The following is a 12,014-nucleotide window of genomic DNA, read 5'->3' as shown; positions in this document are numbered from 1 at the left end:
TTTGAATGGCTACTGCATTTTAGGGGTATATAAATATAAGTATAGATTATTTGACAAATTGACAATATATATATATATATATATATATATATATATATATATATATATATATATATATATATATATATATATATATATATATATATATATATATATATATATGGTTTTGGAGGTAAAAATGTAAAATATATAAGTGTGGTGTCTAATGTTGAAACTCCAATACCTGAGGGAATATATAAAACGATTTATACTTACTTCCTCATTATCTTCGCTCCCTGGTTAACATTTAAAGAGGAGGAAGCTATCCATGAACTCAAATCGATCAACGTTGAAAGAAGAAATTAAGGAAGTAATTGAAGTATAATCTTGCAAAATAAGTTAATTGCAAAGTGAACTCTGCTTAATTTCGGTGCTGTTTGAAATTTGAGGTATGTTCCTCAAACTGATAAATTGATAAAGTATAAGTTATCAATAAAGAAATTGAAATGTTAATGAAGATTTATACCAGTTATTGAGTAAATCTTATCAATAATCTAAGAGAAATGTCGATCTGGAATTTCAGAAACGTATGTTGACCTAATTTAGTCAAAGTTGTGAAGTTTTTGAATTAGTATAGTTAAATTGAGTAAGTTAATAACTTTTTGAAGTTAATATGCTGTTGTGTATGTTATAAACGAATGTAATTAGGGGTAAATGAGTGTAATGATGTTTATATGTGTTGTGGATACAAAAAGCAAATCGAACAGGTGGATGGGGACATTAATTTAAACGATGCTTTGAGAGGGGATTGATCCCCAGTGTGCGCTGCTGTGTTTATTGAGTAGTTGGCACTATTTAAATTAATATATTGCTACGTTCTGATATGTGTATAATGAGTTAAGTATGATTAATTGGGCCTGAGATTATAATGAATTAATGATTGTTTATCACCATTGTTTGACATCGAAGTATGATGAACCTAGTAATTGAGAATGGTGGTAAAGAGTCTGAGAGAAAGTTAAAGTCTCATATTATAAGGGAATGATAGGAGGCTTTGGGATCACGGGATTGTTTTTATACATAATATAATTGTAAAGTTGTAAAATATAACAGGTAAATATCTTCTTTACATCAATGGCATCTTCATCATCATCTCAGCCATGGGAGTACCATGTTTTCCTTAGTTTTAGAGGAGAAGATACTCGTCAGAATCTTGTGGGCCATCTCTACAAAGCTCTTGTAGAAAAAGGGATCTACACTTACAAAGATGATGAAACACTTCCTCGTGGCGAATCAATCAGTCCAGCCCTTATGAAGGCTATTGAAGGATCACAACTTGCTGTCATCGTATTCTCTGAAAACTATGCAGATTCATCGTGGTGTTTAGAGGAACTTTCACATATTATGGAATGCAAGGAAACGAGAGGCCAAGTAGTTATGCCTATATTTTATGACGTGGATCCGTCTTATGTGCGAAATCAAAAAGAAAAATATGGAGAAGCGTTTGCTAAACACGAGCTCAAGAACACTGACAAAATCAAATCTTTGGTTCAGGCATTTATAATTGACCCTTGTGGGTGGTTCTTTGCACCGTTTGAACGAAAAAGGGAATACAATGAAGAATATACCAAACAGCACTCAGAGATTAAGACAAAGGTTGAATCATGGAGAAAAGCAATCGTGGATGCAAGTAACATATCTGGATGGTTTATTGCCAACAGGTAAATATCTTTATTTTACTATTTTTTTTTTAAATGTTCTTTGGAAATAAGAAAGTAGGTGAAGACTTGTATTGGATTGAGCATTTTAAAGATTATTAGAGCATTCCTTTTATTATTGAAGTTGTGATGATTATGATTTACATTTACATGTACAATATATTTGTAGTTATTTTCATAACAGTTATCTTACAAATATATTATTTGCTACAAGAAAATATGGTGTTACTATCCATGCTGCAGATAACATCACCACTAACAAATCAAGTTATATAATTTATTGAATTTTATTCAAATTCTTTTGATTTGTGTATAAACTTAAAATTTGCTTCTCGTATAATATCTTGTACTCTTTTTATCTTGTTTTTCCTTATTTTCTTTCCTTCAATATAACTCTCAAAATTTTATATGGATTTTTTGTTTTAAATGTATTAGTTATCTTTTGCATATACGACATAAGTTTTAATTTATATTTTTTGATAAAAATTCATCCATCTGAAAAGAATTTCCCACATGCATAGGGGATATAATTAAGTACTCCTTCTGTCCCAAAATAATTGTCCACAGACAAAAAACACACAAATTAAGGAAACATTAATTATCATTAACTTTATTAAATGAAATGACATTGTTACCCTTTTGTTGAATATAATTCAATGGTAGTTGCATTTAATTCATGGTAATTTAATTGATAATGAGGGGTATTATGGTAAAAGACATTTATTTTTAGGAGTAGGCTATTATTTTGGGACAAACCAAAAAGGAAACATGGACTGTTAATATGAGACGGAGGGAGTACCATATATAAAAGATTGTGAGATGTTTTCACGGCTTCACTGAATATAAATTCTTGTGCTATCGGCTCTCATTAGCATATATGTCAAAGATAATAATTAGTGGATCGTTGCCTTTGCCAAATTAAAGATATCCTAAGTCATAGGATTATATATAAAGCTCAAACTAAGTTTTATGATGGACTTCACTCAATTGTAATATTAAGTTAACACTTATCATCTCACTGACACTTCTAACGACAAGCCCACTATATCTCTTTTGCATTTTCCTGTGCATGGATCTATTTGGCCTTTCTCATGAAACTTGTTAGGAATACTTATGATACTGACTTTACAAGTTCTATTGAAATTTGAAATGTGATTAAGAAATACTTAGGACTCCTTAATTTCCCTTATTTCATGGAACATGGAAGATTGGACAAGACCTCATTTTGTCCGTGTCAAGGCGTGTTACTTATCCTTCTATATCCACTATGTGCAGGGATGAGTCGAAGGCCATTGAAGAAATTGTTGAGACAATTTCACAAAGGTTGCATCCAACATCAGTTGAGGATGACAACCTGATTGGAATGAAGACTCGCATGCAAGATTTGATATCAAAGTTGCAGATAGAGTTTGGTGGTAAAAGGATGATTGGAATATGGGGAGTTGGGGGCGGTGGCAAGACTACTCTTGCCTCTTCTATTTTTGATGAAATCTCTAGCAAGTTTGATGGTTGCTGCTTTCTAAAAAATGTCAGGGGTGAATCAAGTAAAAATAACGGTTTGGAAAACTTGCAACAAAAAATTCTTTCAGACGTTTTGAAACAGAAGCAAGTGGAGGTACGAAGAGTTGAAGAAGGAAGGCGCATGATAAAGGATAGGTTACAACATCGAAAGGTGTTGATTGTTCTTGATGATGTTGACAACCTTGAACACCTAGAAGATTTAGCTGGATCACGTGATTGGTTCGGTGAAGGAAGCCGGATATTAATCACAACAAGAGATGAGCATGTATTAACCGGACACAAAGTAGATGTGGTACACAATATTAGGTTGTTAAGTAATGATGAGGCTATGAAGCTCTTCTGCAAGCATGCACCCCAGGGACACATACGTTTAGAAGAGTATGAGCAGCTTTCAAGAGATGTGGTTTCTTATGCTGGAGGACTCCCATTGGCACTTAGAGTTCTTGGTCGGTTTCTATGTGACAAAGAGATGGATGAGTGGAGGAGTGCCTTGGCTAGATTGAAAGAAATTCCAGATGCTAATATTTTGGAAAAGCTAAAAATCAGCTTTGATGGACTTACTCTCCTAGAAAAAGAGTTGTTCCTAGACATCGCATGTTTCTTTAGAGGCGAGCCTAACAATGAAGAGGTAATGATGGTACTTGATGCTTGTGGTTATTACCCTGTTATAGGCATAAAGGTGTTGGTACAAAAGGCTCTTGTAACTATTTCAGAATATGGGGCTTTTGATATGCATGATCTGGTAGAAGAAATGGCACACTACATTGTTAGAGGGAAACACCCTAAGAATCCAGAAAAACATAGCAGAGTTTGGAAGGAGGAAGATGTTGCAACAATATGTGATGTGGATGCAACAACGGTAATGGTTAAGCTAGATTTTCAAGATATTTATTTATAAAAAAAGAAAAATTGAACTCAATCCTGACACCATTTTGTTCTCCCAGAACCTTGACAAGATTGAAGCTATATATTCTAGGACTAACAAAGCACAACGAGTTCTTGAGGTTGCTGCAAGCATGAACAAACTGAGGTGGATTATTTTGGGAAACCCTCCAGGATCGGATGAGAGAACATTTTTAATGTCAGATAGTTTTCCACGGAGGGAGCTTTGTTGTCTATCATTACATGGCTTCAATGCAAAACAACTTTGGGAGGGGTACAAGGTAATTATTATTGTTTAATACATGAAAACAAAGTAGTAAACATGTTTAAAGCTGAAACTGTAACTATTTAAATCAGCTCATTTTTCGATTTTATTGTTTGATTATTTACTTCTATATATATATATATATATATATATATATATATATATATATATATATATAGAGAGAGAGAGAGAGAGAGAGAGAGAGAGAGAGAGAGAGAGAGAGAGAGTCTGGTTCTTTTGAGAACCAAAAGATTTGTGAGGTCATCATTTTTCAACACCAAAACACCAATCTTCTTCAAATTGTGCGTCTAAGCCATATTTAGGCTCAAAAAAGAGCTTTCATGATTTTTCATTTTTTATTTTTGGTTTTTTTATGACTGCTGATGAGCACCATTTGGAGAAGATGGTGTTTTTGGTGTTGAAAAATTATGAACTGATTATGAGTTCGCAAGTTCACACATTTTTTTTAGTTCTCACAATAATATATATATATATATATATATATATATATATATATATATATATATATATATATATATATATATATATATTATTGTGAGAACTAAAATAAAAGCAAATGAGAAATGAATAGTAAACTTTATGCATTGCAGATTTTTGCTACAAATGTTTTCAATAATGGCACATTTACTCCTTATATAAAATGTTTTCAATTTTGACACATTTAGTCCTTATATAAGATGTTTTCAATATTGGCACATTTAGTCCCTATAATTTTGTGGAAATTAATAGTAAGCTTTATGCATTTCAGATTTTTGCCACAAATGTTTTCGATATTGGCACATTTAGTCCTTATATAAAATGTTTTCAATATTGGCATATTTAGGCCCTATAAAATTGTAATTTACAGAAAAGGTCCCTATCAGTTTGTTTTTTCAAAAACAGTATCTACGTTTAAGATTTTTGTATGTTGGCAGGTTTGGCTCATGTGTAGAAAATAAATTACGAAAAAGGTCCTTGTGCAATTTTTTACAGAAACGGTCCATGTGTTTAAAAAAGTTACAAAAATAGTTCGTAACTAACAGAAAATTTGCAGATAACGTCTCCCACAATATATAGCCATGTTTTGTCCCTAGACTTTCGTCACATGAGTGTTTTAAGGCAAACTCTTGACTATGTCCACTTGTGTACACAGTATCTACCAAATTTGAAGATTATCGGTCTTACTTTCATGAGGAACCTTATGAAGACACCTGATTTTGAGGGGCTTCCGAACCTTGAAAGATTCATGGTTGACGGATCTGCACTTTTAGAAGAGATTCATCCATCATTTGGACATTTGGAAAAGCTTGTTTATGTAGCAATAGAAGGTTGTTACAATCTTAAGATGCTTCCACACATTACCCGGTCGAAGAAACTCGAGACCATTGTTCTCTCAAAGTGCGAAATAGTTTTTAACCATTCAAAGATGGAACAAAATATGGAGAATTTTGTACCTGACAACATGAACCACATAGGACTATGGTTTTCTTGCGGATGGTTAAAAAAGCTGGATCTAGGCTGGTGCAATTTGGCAGATGGACACATGATCAGATCTACTGCTGTTTGGGAGTTACCCAACTTGGAAAAACTCGATCTAAAAGGAAATAGATTTGTACAGTTGAATTTTAGTCTCTTGCAACTTCCTCGGCTCAAATGGCTCGATGTGTCGTACTGCTTCAATCTTGTAGAATTATTGGAGCTGCCATCAAGTATTGCTGCTGTTCTAGCAGATGGTTGTATGTCACTTGAAACATTTGGAGACATTTCAAACTGTAAATGGTTGTGGAAAGTCGCACTTTGGGGGGATAACAAACTTGGTCCACTTGATGGTGACATATTGCTAAACTCCATGCTCAAGGTTTGGCTTTTCATTTTCATTCTTTATGAGAAGAATAAAGGTAATTGATCCTATAATTGAACGTGTTTGTTTTGTGGCAGGGAAACGCCAAATATTACTTTATCAATGTCAAACTTAATTGCATGGACATTTGGAGGGGACCATCTGTAGTTTGGGTCAAGTGGGTGAAGACTTATAATATGCTGCTTCCACATGATTGGTACAATCACTTTTCTGGGATTTTGATGTTCTTCCAAAACAAGAGATTTAATGGGAACCCTCACATAACCATCAACTTGGGTGTACACGACATTTTTCAATCTGAGTCTAATGAAACACTTGAGGCGCATTCTGAAGAGACGACATATGTAGGATATGTTTCCTTTAGTTCATTGAGCAGGAACATCACCTGCTTGAAATCAACATACAATTTCATTTCGTTTTCCTCAGAAGACGGGTCTATGTATGCAGATAGCTGTAGGTTTAGGGTTGTACTCATTCCTAAAGGTGATCCGATGCAAACAACAAAAGTCACAATAGATTCCTCAGAATTTTGGGATAAGAAAGACATTAATGGAAAGACATTTACCATAGAACATGATTCAAACTCCTCTATCAAGATTTTATGGAGACCTCTGGTTTACTAGATATATTCCCAGAGGTCATTTGACTACCTACCAGTTTTCCCCTCTAAATGATCTTTTGTGTCACCATTAATGATCTGCAGTAACAGTTTTACTTTCATGTATTTGTTACTGACAACCAAAGTTTATGCTGAGAAATATACTCAAGAGTCAAGACTCACTTTAGTCTCAGATTCTTAGTTTTTGTTTATTGATCATAGCTGTTGTTTTTGTTAAAAAGGATTACACACCAACTGATAATTAGATCAAGAATGATATGGTAAAATGTTTGTTTTTCTCATATGATACATCTGAACCATGGGGGGACTTGTCATATGGAACTTCAAACTGGAATGCAAATTTGGTAAATATGAAAGTGTATGTATCTAGCATGCATACATGTCATATGTATATATATATATATATATATATATATATATATATATATATATATATATATATATATATATATATATATATATGCATGTATATTTTTATATCCTATTCATGGTAATTCGTAAATATATATTTGTCATGCATAATATGTAGGCAAATTGTTTGGTCAAAAAAGAATGTATGCCATATGCATATGTTTGTAAGTAATTTGGAATTGGAATGCAAAATAGGATATGTTATATATCTATAAATTTGGTCAACTGAAATGCGAAGAAAAAAAAAATGTAATACTTGTCTGAGTTAAATAAAAAAGCTGAGAACCAAACATGCATACTATCCAACACAATAGGGATCATTCATGTACTTTACTCATATTAGTAATATATTTTTTTTTTATTTAGAGTAAATGATATGTTTAATCTCCAAAATCCACTTCTAAGCATCCATATTCCGGTTTCCTCCAAATTTTATGCAATTTCTATTTTTGTTTTATTATGTTTTAATAACAAATTTTTTCATTACTTTATTAATTTCCTGTATTTATTGAGGAGCATACTTAAAGAATTTTATTGTCAATTTTAGTTTTCTAAAATTTGCTAATTCCTGCAAATTTAGCTCCTTTTTGTATAAAAGAAATTTGTCTTTCAATAACATCTTGAATCAATAATTATTATCTTTTTTGAATAATTGTTTGTTCTTGTTTTCGTTTTGCATCAAGCCATCAAATGCAATAAATAAATAAATAAATAAGAAGCGCATGATAGCTTGTGTTTTTTTTTCCATAAACAATTAAGCCCCATATGATTTACAACCGCTAAATCTAAGGTTACCGACTATTTTGGACGAAATTAAAGAATAAAAATTAATCTATTTCTTTTATCGGTCACAATTTTCATGATTCTAGAATAGAAAGTTACGTAAAGATGGCCATAATAGTCTGTAATACTGTTTTTTGCCATTAAAGTTAGATAATACATTTTGGGGGTATAAAAATATAAGTATAAATTATTTGTCAAATTAACAAAAATGATCAAATATAATTCTGAGAAATGTTATTAAGTTTTTACATTTTGGAGGTTAGAATGTAAAATATAGAAGTGTGGTGGCTAATGTTGAAACGCCGATACCTGAGGAACTATATAAAGGATTTATAAATTACTTCCTCATGGCCTCATTATCTTCGCACCCTGGTTGACACTCGGCAGATAGAGAGAAAGAGGAAAGTACCCATCTACTCAAATCGATCCAAGTTAAAAGTAGAAATTAACGACGAAATTGAAGTATAATCTTGCAAAAGCAACTTGATCGCAAAATGGACTCTGCTTAAGTTGGGTGCTGCTGGAAATTTGAGGTATGTTCCTCAAAATGATAAATTGATAAAATATAAGTTATCAATAATTAAAATTGAAGTGTTAATGAAGATTTATACAAGTTATTGAGTAAATTTTATCAATAATCAGAAACGTATGTTGACCTAATTTAGTCAAAGTTGTGAAGTTTTTGAATTAGTATAGTTAAATTGAGTAAGTTAATAACTTTTTGAAGTTAATATGCTGTTGTGTATGTTATAAACGAATGTAATTAGGGGTAAATGAGTGTAATGATGTTTATATGTGTTGTGGATACAAAAAGCAAATCGAACAGGTGGATGGGGACATTAATTTAAACGATGCTTTGAGAGGGGATTGATCCCCAGTGTGCGCTGCTATGTTTATTGCGCAGTCCAAGTATTGGCACTGTATAAGTTAATCGATTATCAATTGAGGTGTTTATGTGTTTCAAAATGAATCCGGATACCTAAAATCATAATTATCACCTAAAGCGTTGATTATTGTTAACATATGATGAATGTTATAGTGTTCTAACTTGAATCTTTATTCATCATTAGTTGAGAATAATGATGGTGACGAGTTGTATAAAGCTATGTGATAAATTTCATTATGGATATGGATGGATGATTGAAACAATAACCAGCAAATGAACAAGAAATCAAACAAGAGATTGAAACGGGAAAAGAAGCTTCAGTTTTAGTAAAGTGAAGATGCAGATACAAGAAGATAATCAGAGAAGGAAACCCAAATGGTTATCCTTCTTGCCCTAATCAGTGAGGTTCTCCAAAGGGACAACCCCCTGCCCAAGCTAACGCCATAGATTCAAAAAGTAAAATACGCAATCCTCCAATAATCCTAAGACTATAGTTATTTATACTAGCCTAGGGACTGGGTGCATAACATAAAATATAAATATTACAATTTGGTCCCTCCACTTTTCCCCTGTTTTATATAAGACCCATTTTGTATCATATTCTCTATCAATGGGAGAGTATTTATTATTCAAATGATAATGTTCTTGGTTTGAATTGATAGATAGAACTAAAGGTGCTGGATTATGGTGTTGGCATAAATAGTTAATGAGTGATATGGTTGAAGGGCATATAAAGCGGAATTATGATACGTTATGTGGGTTCTGTCAACGAAAACGAACGGAGGTACTGTTAGTGAAATACCATGGAGTAAGTGTTACTTGAAATAAGTACCATGGAGGTATCATTAAATGAAATCCTATGGATCACTGAAATACTGTGTAGGTATTTTTAATAAAAATGCCATAAAGGTAATACGGATGAAACACCATAGATGTAGACTTATTGAAATTCCATGTAGGTAATTTCTACATAGCATGGAAATATTGTTAGAGAAATACCGTAGAGGTAACATGACTGAGATACTATGGGCGTAGTCATCATAATAAATATGGAGGCCCTATAGGTTGTGAGCTATGGAAATTATATACATAGAACATATGTAGGTCATGACTATATCTTTAATCACTATAGGGTATGCATTTACTAGTTATATAAGGCATGTATTTATAAATGTCATGGAGATATACTTTTACTTTTGTTATAAAATTTGTAAATTTATATTTACTATGAAGGTTCTACTTTCATGTTTATCGTTTAGGCTACAAATTCTTATTTTCCATGTAGGATATGCATTTTCATTGCTCTGAAAAACAGGGGAGGTTGGGCCAAGCTTATTACTTGGGCCTTATGGGCCCAACTATCATCAAAATCCCTAGGTGCTAGATTTAAACCTTGGGATAAGTGGTGGGAGTTATAAATTGACCAGGTTCATTAGAAAACCTTGGTGGTTACAGCGTAGATTTTATCCTGAAAGGTTCGAACATAATAGCTTAAAGGTACATGTGTCAATTAATGTTATGAGAAGTATTAATGTAACACAAGTTACACAATCAAGGATTGAAATGAGAAGTCTACTGAGGTGAGTAGTGCCTAAGAGCTGGCATGTTGCTATTTGGTAACTTGTTTATATACTTGTTATGATTTGTGTATCTCATGTAGGATTTGAACTGCTGATGTGATTGTATAATGAGAGTTGAGTATGAGTGCGTGGGTTTGAGATTATAATGACCATTGTGTGAAAACTAAGTATATTTGGAGAATGGTGATGAAGAGTTTGAGACGATTCATCCATAGGGGTGATGAGAACGTTAAAATAGTGGTATATATGTATCTGGAGTAAATGCTGAAATTTGGTGTATAGGTGATTTGACAAATAACATAAACAATTAAATATAGTTCTAAGGGTAGAAAGTTGAAAAGGTACAATGTAGAAGTATGGAGGAAAAATATCCACATATTCAAACCGGTTCCAGTTGAAAGAAGAAATTCAGGAAATTATCTATAGAAATTGAAGTATAAGATTGCAAAGGTAAGTTGGTTGCAAATTAAGCAATGAGTTTACAAAAATGGGAATAGTAAAACTCAATGCAGAATTGATAGTAAAACATTAGTTTGTATAATATGATTGTGCGAAACTAACATAGGTCGCCTAAATTTAATTAATACTTATCTTTTGAATCATAACTTGTATTATACTTTCAAAGAAGTTTTTATGACAAAATGAAAAAAAAATGTAAGGCTAGTTATGAGATTTTCTACATTATAACCGTTTGGCTCAATTATGAGTTTTGATGAGGTTTTTCTAGATGAAACAAGTTGTATTGGAGACTCACATCTCCCTATATATTTCAGTTCATTTAGGTGCTCAAGTCAACATGTCGATGGAATCTTCATCATCTTCCCGTTCCGATGTGGCCTTTTCTTCTCATGTGTGGAAGTACCATGTTTTTCTTAATTTTAGAGGAGAAGATACTCGTAAAACTTTTGTTGATCATCTCCACACAGCTCTCGTACAACAAGGGATCTATGCTTACAAGGACGATGAAACACTTCCTCAGGGAAAAACCAATTGGCCCATCTCTAATGACCGCTATTGAAGACTCACAGATCGCCGTCATCGTATTCTCTAAAAACTATGCCAGATTCTTCATGGTGTTTAGATGAACTTGTACATATCATGAAATGCAAGGATAGAAGAGGCCAAATCGTGATGCCTGTATTTTATGACGTTGATCCTTCTGAAGTTAGAAAACACAAGGGAAAATACGGAGAAGCATTTGTGAAACATGAGTTGGAGAACAACAAAAAAGTTGAATCTTGGAGAAAAGCACTTATGGATGCAGGTAACATTTCTGGATGGGAAACCGAGCACATTGCCAACGGGTGATTTTCTTCTTTCTTTGTGCACTTTTTATGCTTAGGATATGCATGCTCTACTACAAACATTTATAATTATACCGTATAAGTTTTTAAAGGATAAAGCCAAATTCTTAATAATTTTACTTGTGCTATGAAATAATCTACATATATATATATATATATATATATATATATATATATATATATATATATATATATATATATATAT

At 32.5% G+C, this 12,014-nt stretch overlaps 1 protein-coding gene across 1 annotated transcript; it reads left to right on the top strand.

Moving 5' to 3' along the window:
* Window positions 1-272: 272 nt before the first annotated feature.
* LOC145066429 (TMV resistance protein N-like) lies at window positions 273-7,126 on the top strand. The gene is made up of 6 exons (XM_079013674.1): window positions 273-428; window positions 1,093-1,700; window positions 2,973-4,077; window positions 4,163-4,381; window positions 5,519-6,223; window positions 6,304-7,126. Exons 2-6 carry the CDS (start codon window positions 1,114-1,116, stop codon window positions 6,847-6,849), a joined length of 3,162 nt encoding a protein of 1,053 aa, XP_078869800.1. The 5' UTR covers window positions 273-428; window positions 1,093-1,113; the 3' UTR covers window positions 6,850-7,126.
* Window positions 7,127-12,014: the final 4,888 nt, after the last annotated feature.

Source organism: Lactuca serriola, chromosome 8 (assembly GCF_051521515.1).
Source record: "Lactuca serriola cultivar US96UC23 chromosome 8, Lser_US96UC23_V15, whole genome shotgun sequence".
NCBI lineage: Eukaryota > Viridiplantae > Streptophyta > Magnoliopsida > Asterales > Asteraceae > Lactuca > Lactuca serriola.
The sequence above is the reverse complement of the archived record's forward strand: the minus strand, read 5'-3'. Positions and strand labels throughout refer to the sequence as shown.

Bases quoted from the DNA above. Each gene is read 5' to 3' on its own strand.
- LOC145066429 (XM_079013674.1), top strand. From the start codon at position 1,114: ATGGCATCTTCATCATCATCTCAGCCATGGGAGTACCATGTTTTCCTT. The intron at 4,382-5,518 runs GTAATTATTATT...TTGTGTACACAG, and splicing joins AACTTTGGGAGGGGTACAAG to TATCTACCAAATTTGAAGAT. The intron at 6,224-6,303 runs GTTTGGCTTTTC...GTTTTGTGGCAG, and splicing joins TGCTAAACTCCATGCTCAAG to GGAAACGCCAAATATTACTT.